The following is an 18,580-nucleotide window of genomic DNA, read 5'->3' as shown; positions in this document are numbered from 1 at the left end:
TAAAGCTTACAAACACACTTGGGACTGTAATCACTTGTGGCTTTCAGTTATTTGTCACTTATGTTCTTTATTTTCAGATTTTACTAAAACTCCACACACACCTGACTGTAGGCCAGGAAGTGTCATCCAACTTTACCTGTCAGTTCGCTGCAAGGTCCAGCTCAATTTGTGCTTTGAATAACCCTCCTCCACAGTTCCCACAATGCACCTGCATCCTGTCTGATCGTACACTTCCTGCTGATGGTCAGTGACTTTTCATAAATTAAATACTTTGCAGTCAGACCTGCTTATTGATTTGCAACATCTCCCAAACTGCAAAATAGAAACATTACAGAGCTGACTCTGACAGATGACTACTCTTTACTAGTTGACAAATCTGAGCTGTTCGTTATTATAAACTGTGCAAGTCATTACACATATGTTTAAAAATTAGTAATTGAAGACTATGACATTGATCATATTATTTTTTTTATTTAACAGGTCTGCATGTCGCAGTGAAATTTAGACTTGGTTCAACACAACTGTCAGAACAGCTGAGGTTGACCAACTGCTCTGACATCAGTGGACCACCAAGTTCAGTCTTGTAAGTTCAAGTCCAGATTATAAAGATTATGAAGATGGATCACTAATAACACAACATTATGTGTCATCACCAAGAAGAATGCATTACTACTGAGGAGTCTCTTTGTTGTATGTTGTATTTTTGGACATTATCATTTTCTTGATGATTTCAACACTAATATGTGATTGTTTCTCTTCAGGTGTCAGCAGTGCATCAAAGCTGGTTGTAGATGGAACACAAACAGATGTTCCTGGGCCGATCAAACAGAGATCAATGTAATAATTCATGTCTTTAGTTTACCTAGTTCAGGATTTTCTTCATTAAATCTTCCACTTTAAGTTTACATTACTTTTGAGATTTGTCGACCATTATTAAGAGTGGGTTGGTCTAACGTTCAGATATCTATGGCTTCACAAAAGCAGCAATATTATATACAATAATATGTTAACTGATTATGACATCTCACAAATACCAAATCAGTTGCTTGACAAATTTTTTTTTTTAGTTTTTCTTGTAAATAAGACAGAAGTTCCATTCTCATTAGTCCTAAATAGTTTCTTTAGACAGTGACAGTAAACCTGCCATATTGATTCCCTCTGCTTCCTCCTGCAGGACAGTGTTTGCCAAAATGTGCAGTCTGGGAAGAACTTCTCTGTGAGTCTGAACCTCAGTCCTCAAACTCATTGTTCCTCTGACACCTTATTCATGTCCATCAGAGCTTCTAACATCAGCTGAAGGCTGTGGATTAAAACTGATCATTTTTGTGTCTTACTGTCAGATCCCAGAGATCTCCTCCATCACTCCCAGTGTGGTGTCTTTCTACGGTAGAAACCACGCAGTGCTGTCAGGTCGTAACCTCGATGATGTGACTGCAGTGAGGATCCAGGCAGATACTGACTGTACTCCAAAAGAGTGAGTCACTTTACACACAACTGAGAGTTTGTGCTTTGGATATAAATGACACAGTAAAGTCTAAAGATTATTCCAGGGAAACACCACTCATACTGAAATATAGATTAAATGTTTGAATAAAAACGGCACACCTCTTTTCTCAGCATTGCTCTCAGACAGACTAACTCAGCATAAACCTGAAAGTGAAGCTCACTGTCCTATTTTAGGATTTTATAGGAATTTAAAGTAATTTATTTTCACTGTTTTGTTTTGGGGGTTTCTTCTGTTTTAATTAATGATCTGCTTCTATGGGCTTTTAAGTTTTGTTTTTCCTGTTTATATATTTGGTAATCACAGTAAAAGTAACTTTGAACAAACTAGGAAACACATACTTTGGTAGTTTACACTCACATTTAGTTATGTTGTGGAAAATTTTGATACTCTGCTTTTGTCTGTTTTCAGTTTATGAGTATTATGATGATGTCAGGGACTTTTGTGTGTGTGTGTGTGTGTGTGTGTGTGTGTTCTGGTCAGATCTCCTGTTTGGGACAACACTGGTTTCAGTCTGACGTTCCACATTCCCACTTCAGACATCAAAGGTGTGGTCAACGTATGTCTTCTCCTCCCAGATGGTCGTTGCCATGGCAAAGCTAAAATCACCTACAGCTCATTACCATCATGCACCAACATTACTCCCAGCAGCAGCTGGATCAGGTATGTTTATTGTGCTGAAGGTTATGATGGATTGTTGATCTCTTTTAGATATAAACTTTCCAACAACTTCTAATGTTCAGTAAGCAGAGACGTAAAACTGAACATGATATATTGAGATATATTTAGACCTCAATTACCCTTCATGGCAGAACAGAATCCCAGTTAGGAGTTAGGACAGGACTCTCTGGAGCCCAGGTGTTGGTGGTGGTTTGGACGGGGCTCTGACTGTACACAGTGAGATGAAGATGAGGAGGAGGTAGGTTGCAAAAATAATAACCTGTAAGGTGGAATGAAAGAAGAGCACTGAGATTTAAACCACATAGAGTGGAGGCTGATTGGCTCGAAGCAGGTGGGCAAGAAAATAACAGCGTGTGAAAGTGAAGGCAATATAAAGAAATAGACTCGCAACAGAGCAGCCAGGAAAGCAGGCACATGAGTAATTACAGATCTTCCTTACTGAACATAGGGAGAAACTTTATTTTTAAATACTAAGACTTTGGCTGATGTCACACTCCTGACACTGTCTCCATACCAAAAAACAAAAGTAAAAAAAAAAAAAAAAGTAATATTAAATAAACATGACACAGTGATGAAGAAAACTTTGTCTGTTTAGTATTTTAGCCTTCTTCTTTACGAGCCTTTGTCATTGCAGCTGCCATGACTTACTCAAAATGTGCTCAGAGGTATTAAAGTTTTGAGCACCACTGAAGCTACAACACACTTAAAGTGACACATGTAGTGTGTTATCATCAATAAACGAACTAAAGCAACAGTAATGAATCATGACAAAACTTTAGCAGAACTATTTTTGAGTCTAGCCCCGCTGCTTTGACAGTAATTTCAATCGTATTTTTGAGAAGTGTTCTAGGAAGTAGCAGAGAAACCGTTACAAGTTCTGGGTCACTGATGGGGAAAGAGAGCCACTTCCCAAAAATTGTCTTTTGCTATAAGGCTACTTCTACTTTTAGTTGCAACTGAAAAAGGAAATTCTGTCATCTCAGTTTCTTTATTCACCTTAAAAAGTAACACCATTTTATTTAAGAGTTTGTTTAAAGCACCAACCTTTACCTAGGCATTGGTTTCTTAATAATATTTATTTAGTTTTATGCCAACATAAGTCAACTAAAACAGAGAGTTTTTTAAATATTGTATTATACAGTTAAAGACAGACACAGAGATTTTAAATGTTCTCTGGTGCTCTGTGTCCTGCAGTGGGAAGAGGAAGATCACACTCACTGGATCCCATCTTAACTTTGTTGAAGGGGTCATGCACAGCCACACCATGCATGATGTCAGACTTCCCAGAAACATCAGTTCCCAGGTACATTACACCTTGTATTACTGTTTACATTAATCAGCCATGTTATATAAAAATTATAAATTACAGTGTGTCTGAATATGTGATGTTGTGTGCTGTTTTGGTCACGTCGTGTTGTCTTTTGTGTGCATTTAATTTCTTTGCAGAGTCTCACCTATGATTCACCTGAAGCTCTGAGCTTTTCTAGAAGCACTATGTTTTTGAAAGTAGCCAATAAAACCTTGAACTGCTCCACAAAACTCTCCTACTATCCAGACCCTGAGTTTACCAGCTTCACAGCCACGAGGACAGGGAAAGATGTGCACATCACCATTCAGGTATTTTTAAAAAATAAAAATTTTTATCATACATATACAAACATGTGACATCAGTTCATTGAAATGTAGCCTTTGTTTTTCTTCATTTAGAAAAAGACAGACAAGCTGGAGATGACGATAGATGAGTTATCAGTGTGGGGCGTTCAAGACAAGCCAAAAAACTGCACCATGGAAGCCAAAGAAACCAGTAACAACACTGACTCTTTCACCTGTGAGATTGAAAGCCCAACCAACCCTGAATTTCAACAGATATTGGTAAATATTTCTTTCATGTTAACCAAACCAAATAGTTGTGTAGAGATGTAATGTCAATTGGCAGTAGATAAAAACAGTACAGTAATGTGCTAAGGTTGTAGACACTAAAATTGTACTGAGGATGTTTTCACATAGACTTCATTAAGTATACTTGTTAACCTACTCATTATTTCAACTCTCCAACCAGTAAATGGTAATGGTAAGTCATGGTAAAGGTGAATGGCTGAAATTCAAGCTCAGCGTGACTCTGAACGTGACATGGTTGTTTAGGCTAGACAGGTTGCTCTGAGTATTTCACAAACTGCTGATGTACTGAGTTTTTCCCACAACGCCATTTTTAGGGTTTAGAGAGAATGGACTGAAAAAGAGAAAATATACAGTGAACTGACGTTTGCTGGGTGGAAAATGCCATGTTGATGATAGAGATCAGAGGGGAGTGTTTTTAGGAAGGCTACAGTAGCTCAAACAAACACTCATTACAACAAAGCTATGAAGAAGAGCATCTCCGAATGCTTGAACCTTGAAGCAGTTGGGCTACAGCAGCAGAGCACCCCACTGGGTGCCACTCCTGTCAGCTAGGAAGAGGAAACTGAGGCAACGGTTTGCACAGACTATTATGGCGGAATCTGCAGCAACTGTGTGATAATATCAGGTCAATACTGACTCTGTGAGGAATGTTTCCAGCACCTTGTTGATATGCAATAAAAAAATTATGCAGTTCTGAAGACAAACAGGAACCCAACATGGAACTAGCAACGTGTAACTAATGCAGTGACCAGTATCTTATACAAAGTGTAGCAAAAAACAAAGAAAAATCCAGTATGTAAACATGTAAGGTTTTTTTCCCAGTTTAGTATGCTGTGTGATTTATTTTTTTGTTGTTTTTGTTTTTGTTTGTTTGTTTTTATAGATAAAATACGGAGACAAATCTGTCAAACTGGAAAATAAAGTTGAATCTGCAGTTTATTATTTTCTGATGCTGATCCTTGTCCTGCTACTGACACCAGCCATTATTATTGGTAAGAACACAATGTAGAAGTGAATTTGAGTCCATAACGAGCCTAAAAAAGAATGTGCAGGTCAACTCTTTAACAACTATACCATTATTTTGCATTGCACTATAATATGTAGCAGTGGTGTTATTCTACCAAAGACAACAGCAGAGGCTCGCTGATAAGATGAACAAGTTTGTGGAAGACCTCGAGCTCAACATCAGGAATGACATCAGACAAGGTCAGTCACAAAATCTCACAGCATCACTTTGATGTACAATTTATACTGCTCAAAAAATTAAAGAAAAGCTTTTAAAACACAGTGCAGGGGGAAAAAATCATGCTTATATCTATAATGATATGGACTGGGTAATTTATTACGAATGTATGCAAGGATGCCACATTGTTTGATCGACTGAAACATGTCCCAGAGGTGTTCTGTTGGATTTCGGGCAGGCTCGGGGTTAGTCAATGGCAGAGATGGTCAGTAACACGTAATCCGATTACTTTTTTCAAGTAACGAGTAAAGTAAGGGATTACTATTGCAAAAAAGGTAATTAGATTACTGTTACTTTCCCGTAAGCACGCTGCGTTACTGTGTTACTAAAACCGTGATTTTTTTGCGAGAATGTCTCATGACAATGACGTAAGCGAGTGCGATGTTCGTGACAACAGCTGTGTGCAGATCAACAATGGATAATATATCGAGTGCGGGAGAGAGTATGAGCAAGTGAGCAGTACTTTAAAGTGAGGAAGTACTGACCTTACTTTGAGTTTGATTCCATAAAAAGTGACAAAAACATTAGCGTCCACTGTGCGTGGGAAGAAAACTTCTTTTTACAGTGAAAAAAATCCATAAACTTCCAAGCAAGCACCGAGTGCGCTACGACGTAATGTGAAATTCACAGAGAAACTCGCGGATTCTTCCACTGACCGCTGCGGCACATCTGCACCAGGGCAAACCTCCGCCTGCCCCACTCTGAATATACACACTGAAAATAGAGCAACACAACCGCTAGTCTTTGATATTATTTATTTTCTGCTGTGTTTTACTTGCATCTATTTGAAAGACTGAGTGTAAACACAAAAAAAATATTTTATTTTATGTGCTGGAATGTGCAGAAAATAGGTTTAAATGTTAAACAAATTTCTTCCAGTCAGAGAATATTAATATAGAGATAGAGATAGATAGAGAATATAAGTAATTAATTACTTTTGAAAATAAGTAATCAGTAAAGTAACAGGATTAGTTTTGAGGGGAAGTAATCAGTAATTAGTTACTGATTACTTTTTTCAAGTAACTTGACCAACACTGGTCAATGGTATCATCCTTTATCCTCCGGGAGCTGCCTGCATAGCCTGGGCACATGAGGCCAGACATTGTCATGCACCACGAGGAACCTAGGTCCCACTGCCCCAGCACAGGTTGACAATGAGTCCAAGGATTTCTTCCCAGTACCAAATGTTAGTTGGGGTGCCATTGCCTGGCTGGTAGCAGTCTGTGTGTCCCTCTGTGGATGTGCCTCCCAAGCACATAAGAAATATTTTGTACTGTCAGCTTCAGAAATGTTTATCTGACAGAGGAGAAAATTTTCCACAGTTGTGCAACATTAAAAGGAAGTGAGGTCTATGTGAAGAGTCATCACAAAAAAAAGTTACCAGAAAAGTTACATTTGCAAAGCCACATTCAAACTACTTGGGGCAGTCTTAGAAATAACTGCTATGAACAGATGAAATATAATTCAATTAAATATGCCAGTTTGAGGTTGTGTATCAGCTGTCTTTATTTCCCTAAACATGAGTACATTCCGGAAAGAAAGAAATAGACAGCATGTGAATCCAAATTAATCTCAAAATATATTCCCAAAAATTTCTGTAAGCTTTTAGCATGGTCCTTTGTCATTTTACTTGAGTATCTGTAAACATTTAATGATTGATTCAAACTTTGAAAAAAGCCTAAAAAAAACATCACTTTATCTGCATTAAATGTAAACAAAAAATGAATGCTATGTTTTGCAAATCTCATAAATGTATATTTTAGTCAGAATAGGTACAGGATTGTATAAGGTCTGGTCTGCAGGCAGGCCACTTAATTGACTAAAGTGAATTTCTCTACCTTGAAATCATACTGTTGTAATAGACCCTTGTTGAAATGTTCAAGAAAGGCCTTACCTGACATAATAATGAATTACAGTAGTCCAGCCTAGAAGTAATAAATGTATAAACTGCAAGCATGAAACACGATGTTTCAAATTTTAGAGATATTCTGCAAATCAAGAAAGCACCCTTACGTTATTTAATATTTGCACTGAAAGATATATGTTGGTTAAAACCAAGATTACTGACAGTGTTCCTGAAGGCTGAAAGTAATGCCATCCAAATAAGTATCTGGTTAGAGTACAACAATTTCAGTATTATCGTAGTTTTAAAAATGTCAGTGGTCAATGAGATGGCATGGTGGTTAGCACTATAGCCTAACAACAAGAAGGTCCTTAGTATATCTCAATTTTAAAGCAGGAAATTAGAGGTTGTGAAGGTTTTTATGTCTTTAGCTATTTATATGGTTTAACTAATTGGTATCTGTCTGACATCATGGACAGACAGAGCTGGTTATCATCTGCATAGCAATAAAAATGTATGCTATGCCTTCTAATAATACTGACTAGTAGAACTGGTCCTAACACAAAACCTTGTGGAACTCCTTAACTAACCTTAGTGCGTGAAGAATCAGAATCAGAATACTTGATTGATTCCTAGGGGAAATTATGTTGGTTACAGTGCTCCAGTACAAACAGTAACAAAAACAGACAATACAAGAAGTAAGAAATAGCACAATATATACATATATATAAGTCACGTACTAATAAATATCTGAATAAGAAAGAGCATGCACAAAAAGGGTGTAGCTATAGCAGTATACAGTGTGTTAAGTGGATGAGTTGTACAGAGAGATGGCCACAGGCAAGAATGATTTCCTGTGTAGTTCAGTGGTGCTTTTTGGTAATCTCAGTCTCTCACTGAACATGTTCCTGTGGCTAGCCAGCACGTCATGGAGTGGGTGGGAGGAATTATCCAGCATTGTCTTTATCCTGGATAACATCCATCACCACCCTAAGAGAGTCCAGCTCCATCCCCACAACATTGCTGGCCTTGCGGATCAGTTTATTGAGTCTGTTAGCATCAGCAACCTTCAACCTGCTGCCCTACCATGCAACTGCATGCATCCTGAGCATCCGACAGATGTTGAAGGACCTCAGCTGCCTCAGAAAATAGAGTCAGCTTTGGCCTTTCCTGTAAAGTGCTGTGGTGTTTTTAGCCCAGTCCAGTTTATTGTCACTGTATACTCCGAGGTATTTATAGTCATCCACAATGTCAACATTGACCTCCTGGATTGAAACAGGGATCAAGCATTTCCTGGTCTTCCTGAAGTCCACCACCAATTCCTTGGTTTTTGCCACGTTGAGCTGCAGATGATTCTGCTCACACCACGTGACAAATGAGTCGACCACAGCCCGGTACTCTGTCTCATCATCCCTGCTGATGCATCCAACCACTGCAGACTCATCAGAAAACTTCTGAAGATGGCAGGTCTCTGTGCAGTGGCTGAAAACTCCCCAGATTAGATAGATATGATTCAAACCACTGCAGCGCAGCACATTTAATGCCTGCAGCATGGTCTAATCACTGTTATAAAATATTGTGATCAAGGGTATCAAACGCTACACTGATGTCTAGCCAGACAAACATAGATATGACTCGACTCTCAGAGGTCTTTTTTGATTGATTATATTTAAGATCAAAATGTCAATTTATTGTTAGGACTTCTAGACATGGGCTCTAATAGACACAGTGACGGTTTGGAGGAAGTAATTATTGATGTTAACTCAGACAAAAGGGAAAAATTAGCTAATATTTCTCTAACAAACTGTGCATCTTTTCTGTTGCCTGTTATGAATAAAATATGGGCATCTGAAATATGCATATCATTCCATTCTGTTTTTATTTACATTTTAAACAGGTCCCAACTTTATTTTGGATATGGGTTTGTAGTTTGCAAGCTGTGAAGTGACCCTAGCCACACAATGTACAATTCTCGTGGTTTCAGCTTTATTTTTAACCACAAGCACTCTTTTTTATTTCCGGGACTGTCTTGTAACCCGGAACAGGCTCTCTTCCTCCACTACACGCTCCCTTCCCACCAGTCTCCTCCATCACTATAAAAGGGGAGAGAGTCATTAGTCCCATGATAATCACCTGTTCCCTCTGACATCCAGCACCACCCCATGAGCTCACTACACCACCACACAAGCATGAATCGTTTTCTGATTTTTACAATTCCTTTGCATGTAATCTTAAAATGTATACTTGGTTGCTTCGGTATTCATCTGCCCTGCAGTCCATAATGCTATAGGATTTATGCTTTACCTGCCAGTATTGTCATTTAAAATGCTTCTGACAAATTAAGTAGCAGCTATTAAAAAGTTTGCATTATTTAGTTTTAGTTTTATATTCTAAAGGCTTTCTATTGTAACCTTTCAACGTTATCTTCCAGGACACATTTACATCTTGTTCTCTGCAGTTCCAAATTATCGGAACAGCGTTTGATCGTATGTGATAAGTGCCTCAACGTTATCACACATTGGCCTGTATTTTATAGTTTCACTATCTTTAGGTTGCCTAGAGTCGCATACATGGAGTTCCTGTTTATAGTTTTTGTCATATTACACTAATAAGGCTGATGGTAAAACAGAATGACATTATAGGATGCATGGCCATTTTTGTATTAATCAGTGAAATGCAACACTGCACTGACTTAGTCAGACATTTTCACTACCTCTTTTTTGTGACCTGCAAGAACTTGCCTGTTTCACAAGTTCACTTTTCACCTGATACCATAGATATTCATGCTTTGTACTTTGTGCATGTAGCCTGCGGTTTATCAAGTCAGCTTCACTGGGGTGTCTTCCACAGGTTTTGTGGAGTTGCAGACAGAAAATGCTGATCTACTGGAAAATGTTGGAACAATTCCTTTCCTGGATTTCAAGCACTTTGCCTCCAGAATCTTTTTTCCTGAGGTGAACGAAGCTCAAAAGAAAGCAAATGTTGATACGTGACAAGCTTATGCTGTGAACTGTGAAAAATAACCAATCGGTGTCAGTTTAGTAGAGCTGTGCTGTTGTTTTTCAGAATGAATCTTTGATGGAATCCTGTATCAAAGACATCAGTCAGGTAAGTTTTGACATCATCTGTTGTTTGTAGTTGTTTTCATGGTTTCATGCCATCTGATGTAATGTTATGTTATCTTGGGATCAGGATGTGGTGAAGATTCAGCTTGATGAGTGTTGCCAAGGTTTGTCCAGGCTGATCCAGGACCAGCTCTTCCTCACCTCCATGGTGCATGCTCTCGAGGAAGAGAAGAGTTTCACCATCAAAGACAAGTCAGTTTGGGATGCTGTATTTTATGTAACTGTCTCATTCGCAATATATTTTGTTTTGTTTTGACTGGGGGGCGGGGGGCACTGACAACCCTCTTCAAAACATGTAGCCATGTAAAGAGCTCTCTCAAAGAGAAAGGTTTACTGTTGTCAAAGTGTAAAATAAAGAGGTGCCTTTTTTAATGGAAAGACAAATGGTGCAAACCACCACCAAACACACAGATTACACAAGAAAACACGTAAAAGAGAACCAACCCAGGAGTTTTTTAAAGCAAAGGAATCGGACATTCTTCAGTTCCCAAGTCAGTCACCTGATCTTGACCCAACAGAGGATACTTTTATTTAATAGAAACAAGCAGCACCTGGAGGCAGCTGGAGTAACAACCTGAAAAACATCTCCAATGAGGAAATAGTATTTAGTGATGTGCATGGGTTTAAGACTTCAGGCAGTCATTGACTCTAAGGGATCTTCATCCAAGCATCAAAAACAGTTCTTGTATTTAAAATATATGACACTGTAAAATTGTTTTGCTTACAGTGATTCTTCTCTGATTTTATTCATATTTTCTTTTCCATCCTGCCCACATGTCACTGCAGTTTTTACTTTGTAGGTTTATCTATTTTTTAACTCCTTTCATTACCTATTCATGTCACTTTTTCCTCACTTTTGTTTTTGTTTTTTCTATTTTTCTTTTATGCTTTTAAATCCATTCTGCACCGTCTGGCACTTGAGCTCTGTCAATTATTCATCTCTAACCTGTTCCTTTTTTAATTTTCTGTTTCAGATGTGCAGTAGCGTCTCTGCTCACTGTAGCACTCCACAGCAACTTGTCATACCTGACGGAGGTGATGGAGGTTCTGCTCAAGGATCTTATGCAAAAGAGCAGCAACACTCAGCCCAAGCTGTTACTCCGACGCACTGAGTCTACAGTGGAGAAGCTGCTCACCAACTGGATGTCCATCTGCCTCTACGGCTTCCTTCGGGTTTGTTGCTCTCAGTGTTTTATGTCTTTGCTGTTTTGCCTAAATTGAAAGTTCAGCTTCTGACTTGGACAACTTATCGTGTGTTTTAATGCACTTATTGTCTTACTTTTGTCAATTAGTGTATATTATCCATGAGCCTGTTGCTGCATTAGCTGCTGCTGCCTAAACACTCCAAGAAATTATTGTAGTTGTTATTATGGATGTGTTACAGCCACAGACCCCAACCTGCATGCAAATGGCAAACATTTAGTAATAAAGACGCAACAGGCTGCATTAAGAATTGGTGACCCGTGACTGACCCCAGGCCTGGCAGATCCCCGTGATCATTTTGAGAGAGGCTGACAAACCTAGGGGATCAGCACAAGTGGTGCAAGTAGTTATTTATAGAGGTATGACCAAAGGCTGCAAGGGAAGTGTTTAGGGTGTGGTCTGGTTCCAGAAAAACAGTTAAATTATCTCCAGTAAGTTGTGTCATTTAATGTTGTTTACTAAATGAAGACGTGCACTACAGTTCAACATAGTAAAGTAGCACGCTGTTCAGTTATCCAAACTGTACTGTGAAAACTGAAGAAGACACTCAAAGAAGAGACATAAGAAGAGCTCAACATAATGCCTGTAACATTAATGCTTCCGTCAGCATGTGGCTGTGTGATTGTTCGCATGCTGACAATAGTGTTTATCTTAAAGCACAGCTTCATTGTTTCAGTTCTTCTTACTTTTGATTCACATTTTTTCTCATTCAAATATTTTTGAAACTTTTTTGGCTACAATACAAACTACAGAAAAACTCTATAGCTATTATGTAAAATATTAAAGCATTGAAACAATGAAAGTAAATCTTATGGGCTACAAAGTCACAGTCATGCTATGTATAGGTCTGAAGCAACACTTGACAAACATCATGTTCTGTTTCCACATCCTCCGTTCACTTACTTTAGCCATTGCTAAAGGAAACATCGCCGTGGTTACAGACATCTGCATTATTCTGTCAGTTTTGTAGAAAATTATAACAGCTGAGTATCTTTTATTTGTCTGTGACAATATGTGACACACGTTAAGTTACATCAACTGATCAGAGTGAGCCAGAAGAAGCCACCAAAGATAAAATGGTTCTAGCTAAACCTCTCTGCACCAACAAAAGTTTCTTTATAACATTGCCTCAGCTTCTCTCTTGACAGACTGAGTTCCTGTTTCTGATTTTCCACAGGAAACTGTTGGCCAGCACCTGTTCCTGATGGTTAGCGCCCTCACACAGCAGATTGCAAAAGGCCCAGTGGATTGTGTCACAGAGAAAGCTCTGTACACGCTCAACGAGGACTGGCTGCTGTGGCAGGCTCAGGACTTCAGCTCGCTGGTACACAAAGACACACTCATACTTTCTGCATAACAAAGTGCATGCACAACTGAGTTGCACCGTGTATGGAAGCAATCGTCTGACAGCCCATCACAAGTTTGGCAGTTGTGATAATACATGTGGAAGCAATATTTAATACTTCCTTATACTAGTTCTGTTTTTGCTCCCTTAGTTTGGTAAGTTCAAACCTTGCTTTAACTTGTTGCTGACATACAGTAACTCAGAACTCATTTAAATATTCTCTTGTGCGTGTGTTGGGGACAGTGAGGGCAAAGAAAAGCACAACAGCACACAGCGGTTCTAGACCAACGCCCCAAATTTTTGAGTGTCCTTTTCTAATACGGGGTGTGGGACACTGTCATGTCTTTACTTTGTTTTCAGGGTATCTTTCTGAATTTCTTGGGTGTTGTGCAACAGACAACTCTTAAAACAGGGCGAGTGAATCACACTACTAAATCTACTGCTTTTGCATTTTTATTTTCTTTAAAGCTTGTGAACTTGTGAACCACGTGAAACTGAAAAACAGCACCCTTTCAGCATGCACGCAAGTGTGATATGTTTGCTATGGTGACAAGAAACTAAATATAATCCCTTGATGAGCACCCCACTGAATGTAGGCCCAACCTGCAACTCTAACAAATGAGACGTTGCACATTGTCAAACAACACACTCGAGGTGTCACCGATGCCGTTTAAGGAAGCAGGCACTTACACTTCTGATTAAAACATTGAATTCTAGGAAGTGGAAGATCTCTGCGAAACATAGATCAAACACACCAATAAACCCGCATTCTGGTACAACATGCTTTGTGGGACACACCCTACACTGTTAAAAAAAAAAAACATCTTAAAAAAACGGTAATATTCCGGCAGCTGGGGCGCCAAAATACTACCGTAAAATAACAGAAAATAACTTCCTCATAAAAATACGGTTATTTCCAGTAATGACAATACAGTTTGTTGCGCTAATTTTACATGGGATCTTGCCTTTTCAAGTGATTTTAAACATTAAATTAGGAACATGTTAATGTCATTAAACAATGAAATTATCTATAAATAGGAGAAAAAAAACAAATCCTAAAAAAACAGTAATATTCTGGCAGCTGGGGCGCCAAAATACTACCGTAAAATAACAAAAAATAACTTTCTCATAAAAATACAGTTATTTCCAGTAATGACAATACAGTTTGTTGCCCTAATTTTACATGGGATTCTGCCTTTTCCAAGTGCTTTTAGACTTTAAATTAGGAACATTTTAACGTGATCAAACAATGAAATTACCTATAAACAAGGTCAATGAATGTGGCAATATGAATAATAATACGTAAATGTACAGAAATATACAGTTAACAGTTGGTTTAAATAATAATGGATTGCATGCCCTGGGACAGACTGACAGAGGCGAGGCTGCCATATCGCACCATCGGCCATCACCGGTAGTCGGTAGGTGAAGAGTCTTGACCACGGACACAATGACCGAGAGGGTCCGAGCCGGGGCTCGAACCGGCAACCTTCTGATCAAAAAGGCGAACTGCCAACTCTTGAGCCACGATCGCCCTAACTAGCAATGATAATAATACTTATGTGATGTAACATAAGCTTATAGGAATCATGTTATATACTTTTCCATAGCATTACATTTGAATTCAACAGTTCAATCTTTCAAATAACAGACAGATATTTGTGAAATCATGATACATTTGTGAATGTATTTTAACAATCTAAATATGCATATGTACAGACAGATACATTTAATAATCATGAAAATTATGTTTTATTACATTACAGTGATTTAACGTTAATTGACATTTGAAATGTGAAGTCACAGTCTATTTACGTAACTTTAATGATATTCTAGAAGAACAGAACAAAACTGTGAAATGCACAGTAAAATACTTTTATATTAGGATTTTTTTTTTTTTTTTTTTTTACAGTACACCCATACCCGCGACCTTGTGGTTGTTAGTTCACATTCATTGGCCGATGCTTAGCGTCATGTTATTATGTGTCCCAACATCCAATGGCATGTCACATTGTTTTCATGGCCACACCCTCACCCCAGGTGCAGAGGCCTATTTCTGTTCAGGAATGTTGTGAATACTTTGAGATTTGTATTAATTGCAATTCCTACCTCTACATTTATTTTTTTAAATATATAATTAGCACAGAGTGGCCGTGCAATGTTTTATATGTTTTTTTTTTAGTTTTTATTCCTATTAATTATATTTTCACTTGTTACCTCTGAATTATTGAACCAGACCTAGATGACATGAAATTTTCAGCAAAATTATAATTCAAATACTCCTTTAATTATTGATTATTCTCATTAATTTTCGATCATTTTATATATTTTTCCATAGTATTACATTTGAATTTAACAGATCATTCTCTCACATAACAGACAAATATTTGTGAAATTATGATACATTTCTGAATGTATTTTTACAATCTAAATATGCATATGTACAAAAATATATATTTAAAAAACAAGTAAATTGTGTTTTACTATATTTACAGTGATGTTATGTTATTTTACCTTTGACATGTAAAATCACAGTCTACTTATGTCAATTTAATGATATTCTAGAAAGACAGTACAAAACTGTAAAATATACAGTAAGATACTTTGACATTATTTTTTGGAACAGTGTACCTCATAATGTAGAGAAGACACCAGTACTTGCTTGGTCAGACCTAAGTTTTTACATTTGGTTGTTATGGGCAGTAAGATTAACTCAGACCTGGTTTAACACCCAGATTAAAATAGCAGGTTTGTTTCAGTTTTAAAAATTAACATAGCATATAATAATAACTATAATACATGTGGTTCATTCAGTAGACCACATCACCTACTAATTGACCGGTTGGTGGTTAGAACCACGGCTCCCCTTGTGTGCATGTTATAATAACCTTGTGCAAGGTGCTGAAAACCTAATCGCCCCAATTCATGCATCTGAGATTAACTATTCTTCATCTTAGGAACTTTTTAAGTACTACCATGTAGCATTTTAAATGTAAGGGAGTCAGTGCCTGATTTGGCAAAAACATGGTAATAAGAATATTTGCCCTTAACTATGTTTAAACAATGTTCTTATCTGTAACCTTTTTCTAGATGAACAGAACTGAATTGTTGTTTCTGTTGTTTAGCTTGAAGTACTGACGAAAGTTGCATCTGAGTCACAGATGAAGTTGCACCCACAGTCTTGGAATGAACCAGATTTTGTGAAGCTGTGGTTTCATACAGTCATTTAGTGAATAAAACCCAAGGATGGCATTTTCTTAACCTCAGCTTTGGTTGTTATTTGGTGACTAATCTTTGTTTTAAAGTTTCAGGGGCTTTAATGTTTTAACAGTTAGCATGAGCACAACCTGCCAGCTGTCTTGTTTTTAATCCCGTGTTTGAAAGTAACCGCAGTAGCTTCACACGTTTTTACTTTGACAAGATTCTAATGCATGATAATTTTCTGTACATTTTGCAGTGTGTTGACAGTGCATTATAACAGAGCTGCATTATTCTTCAGACTCCCCTTGCGCATTTACATCTCTTATCCACTACACTGGCATTTAATCTAATCTGACAAACCACTGTCTCACTTCAGAGCTAATTTCGGTCCATTAGATGACACGTGCATTAGCCACCATTTTAAAGGAAATCAGAAGGAGAATAAATTTAACAGCTTTCTTCATTATCTCTGAAAAGAATCAAAGACGCTGCTTCAAATATTGCAGTGTGAAACAGCTTTTCTTTTTTCTTTTCTTTTTTTTAACTCTTAGCCAGTTACCAAAATTTTGCACAATAGGAAAATGAGGTTAGTGCTGATATGTTTTTGTGGTTTGTTGATGAGCATGAATTCAGTTGTGTGCATGCTGGTGGCATTACTTCCAAATGTTGCTTATTTGTGAGTTTATCTAGTTTTGGTTTTGTGCTCAGAGTAAGTTTATCTGTTGTGTTAAGATTGTGGCCACTAAAGAATATTTCATTACTTCTGTTTTTTTGCCTTGAGAAACTCTTGGGTTGCGTTTGCTGAATTCTTTGGGTGATTATCCATTTGCACTGTGGAGCTGATCTAATCAGTTTTGTAGCATCCTGTTTTTTCTGTCAGCAGTCACATTATTGATAAACACTGGTCATATGGTTCCACTGGCAGCCATACATGTTCACAACATACCTCCACCATATTTGACAGATGACGTGGTGTGCTTCAGCTTGAGGTTGTCCTTGAGTGTAATCAGTGATTTGCACCCTCTGTATTTCCATTCATGAGAGCATCTCTTGATTGTTGACTTGCTTAGATGTTTCAAAGTTAGCCCATTTTGTATCAACATCTCTTTGGAAATCATATGGAGGGTTCTACTGAATAGCTTAATTGAATTGCAACACTTAGAATCAACTCCATATGGGCACCAGTTTAGCTCATTGGTTTGAAATGGCAACTATACAAAGTTCAATGGGTTCTAGTCGAACCTAGGGCCCTTTACTGTGTGTTTTCCCTTTGTCTGCCTCACTTTCCTGTTAAATTCCCACCTTTCCATTTATTAAATGGTTAAATATCGCTGGTAATCTGGCAATACAGAAATGCTAACAATTACTATTTTTTCTGCTTGCAGAAGCTCAAAGTGCTGTTTGCTGTGGGCACTGATGGAGAAGTGAGTGAGCCTCTGGAGGTCAACGCCCTCGACTGTGATACAGTGGAGCAGGTCAAAGAGAAAATTCTGTCCAGCTTCAAGGCCAAGTTTGGTTTCCCCTACAACATTCCCCTGAGGGATGTTTGCATAGGTAGGTATCAGATCCTGCAAGAAGTGATAATAGCATGTCCTAAGTGATAAGTGATTTGCATCCACCAACCAGGTTTGAAGTGGTATAAAGAGGCAAGGAACAGATACACATACAGAGATTCTTTTATTTACTGAATCTTTTTAAATTGCCCTGTATATTTGTAACATGCATTAAAAATCTGCATATTATGTCCAAATTTAGGGCTTAAGAGCTGCAGACAAAGCGGAGAAGCTCCAAAGTTGCTGACAAAAAGCTATAGAATAAATGTAGCTTACATCTTAAGCATGTTGCACTGTTGAAGATGGTTTGATCTTTTGTTTTTATGCTTTTGCATCAAAATGAACAGTTAGATTATAATATTTACTGCTTATGTTGTCACTGTTCCTCGTTTTACAAACTATCAACACCTTCTGTTATTATTCCCACCAGAGTATGAGAAGAATGGATTATTCTTTCCTCTTGAGGAAGTAGATGCAAGCTCAGAGGTTATTGGGGAGGTGACAATGCTCAACACACTCAAACACTACAAGGTGAGGAAATATTATCTGTCTCTCTCTCTCTCTCCATATATATATATATATAAAATGTAATTTTATTCCAATCACTTTTACACAGGAAGTCACAGGAAGTCACTTTGCGAAACACACCCAGTGTGTGTGTTAAAAGTTAGGGTAGAATGTGCTAGCAGGAGGGTGGGGCTGCAGAGAAGGGTGTGTCACACTGTGTCAGACAGCAGAATTCAGTTAGCTGACAGGTCTCCTCCTCTCACTTTCAGTAGTTTGTTCAAAATTATCATGCATGCATGTTTTCAATGGCAGTTGCAGGTACAGTTAGGCCCATAAATATTTAGGCAGAGAAAACTTTTTTCTGAAGAAAAAGATTGCATAAACTCTCAACTCTTGGCGATCGTGGCTCAAGAGTTGGGAGTTCGCCTTGTAATCGGAAGGTTGCCGGTTCGAGCCCCGGCTTGGACAGTCTCGGT

At 38.0% G+C, this 18,580-nt stretch overlaps 1 protein-coding gene across 2 annotated transcripts in view; it reads left to right on the top strand.

Moving 5' to 3' along the window:
- The window catches only part of plxnc1 (plexin C1), a 36,925-nt gene that overhangs the window by 8,710 nt on the left and 9,635 nt on the right, over positions 1 to 18,580 (top strand). Inside the window, exons 6-23 of one of the 2 annotated variants that reach the window (XM_019346956.2) lie at positions 78 to 243; positions 481 to 583; positions 762 to 837; positions 1,175 to 1,216; positions 1,341 to 1,474; positions 1,988 to 2,167; positions 3,380 to 3,488; positions 3,632 to 3,802; positions 3,893 to 4,057; positions 4,968 to 5,076; positions 5,192 to 5,290; positions 10,021 to 10,124; positions 10,237 to 10,278; positions 10,363 to 10,487; positions 11,270 to 11,468; positions 12,676 to 12,822; positions 17,430 to 17,598; positions 18,028 to 18,128. In XM_019346956.2, the coding sequence (XP_019202501.1) occupies positions 78 to 243; positions 481 to 583; positions 762 to 837; positions 1,175 to 1,216; positions 1,341 to 1,474; positions 1,988 to 2,167; positions 3,380 to 3,488; positions 3,632 to 3,802; positions 3,893 to 4,057; positions 4,968 to 5,076; positions 5,192 to 5,290; positions 10,021 to 10,124; positions 10,237 to 10,278; positions 10,363 to 10,487; positions 11,270 to 11,468; positions 12,676 to 12,822; positions 17,430 to 17,598; positions 18,028 to 18,128 (2,241 nt within the window). Of the gene's footprint in view, positions 1 to 77; positions 244 to 480; positions 584 to 761; positions 838 to 1,174; positions 1,217 to 1,340; positions 1,475 to 1,987; positions 2,168 to 3,379; positions 3,489 to 3,631; positions 3,803 to 3,892; positions 4,058 to 4,967; positions 5,077 to 5,188; positions 5,291 to 10,020; positions 10,125 to 10,236; positions 10,279 to 10,362; positions 10,488 to 11,269; positions 11,469 to 12,675; positions 12,823 to 17,429; positions 17,599 to 18,027; positions 18,129 to 18,580 lie in introns of both variants that reach the window. The other variant, XM_019346955.2, reaches the window with a different exon arrangement.

This window comes from Oreochromis niloticus, linkage group LG17 (assembly GCF_001858045.2).
Source record: "Oreochromis niloticus isolate F11D_XX linkage group LG17, O_niloticus_UMD_NMBU, whole genome shotgun sequence".
Taxonomy (NCBI): domain Eukaryota; kingdom Metazoa; phylum Chordata; class Actinopteri; order Cichliformes; family Cichlidae; genus Oreochromis; species Oreochromis niloticus.
Note: the sequence above shows the minus strand (reverse complement) of the source record. Positions and strands in the feature narration are given on the sequence as shown.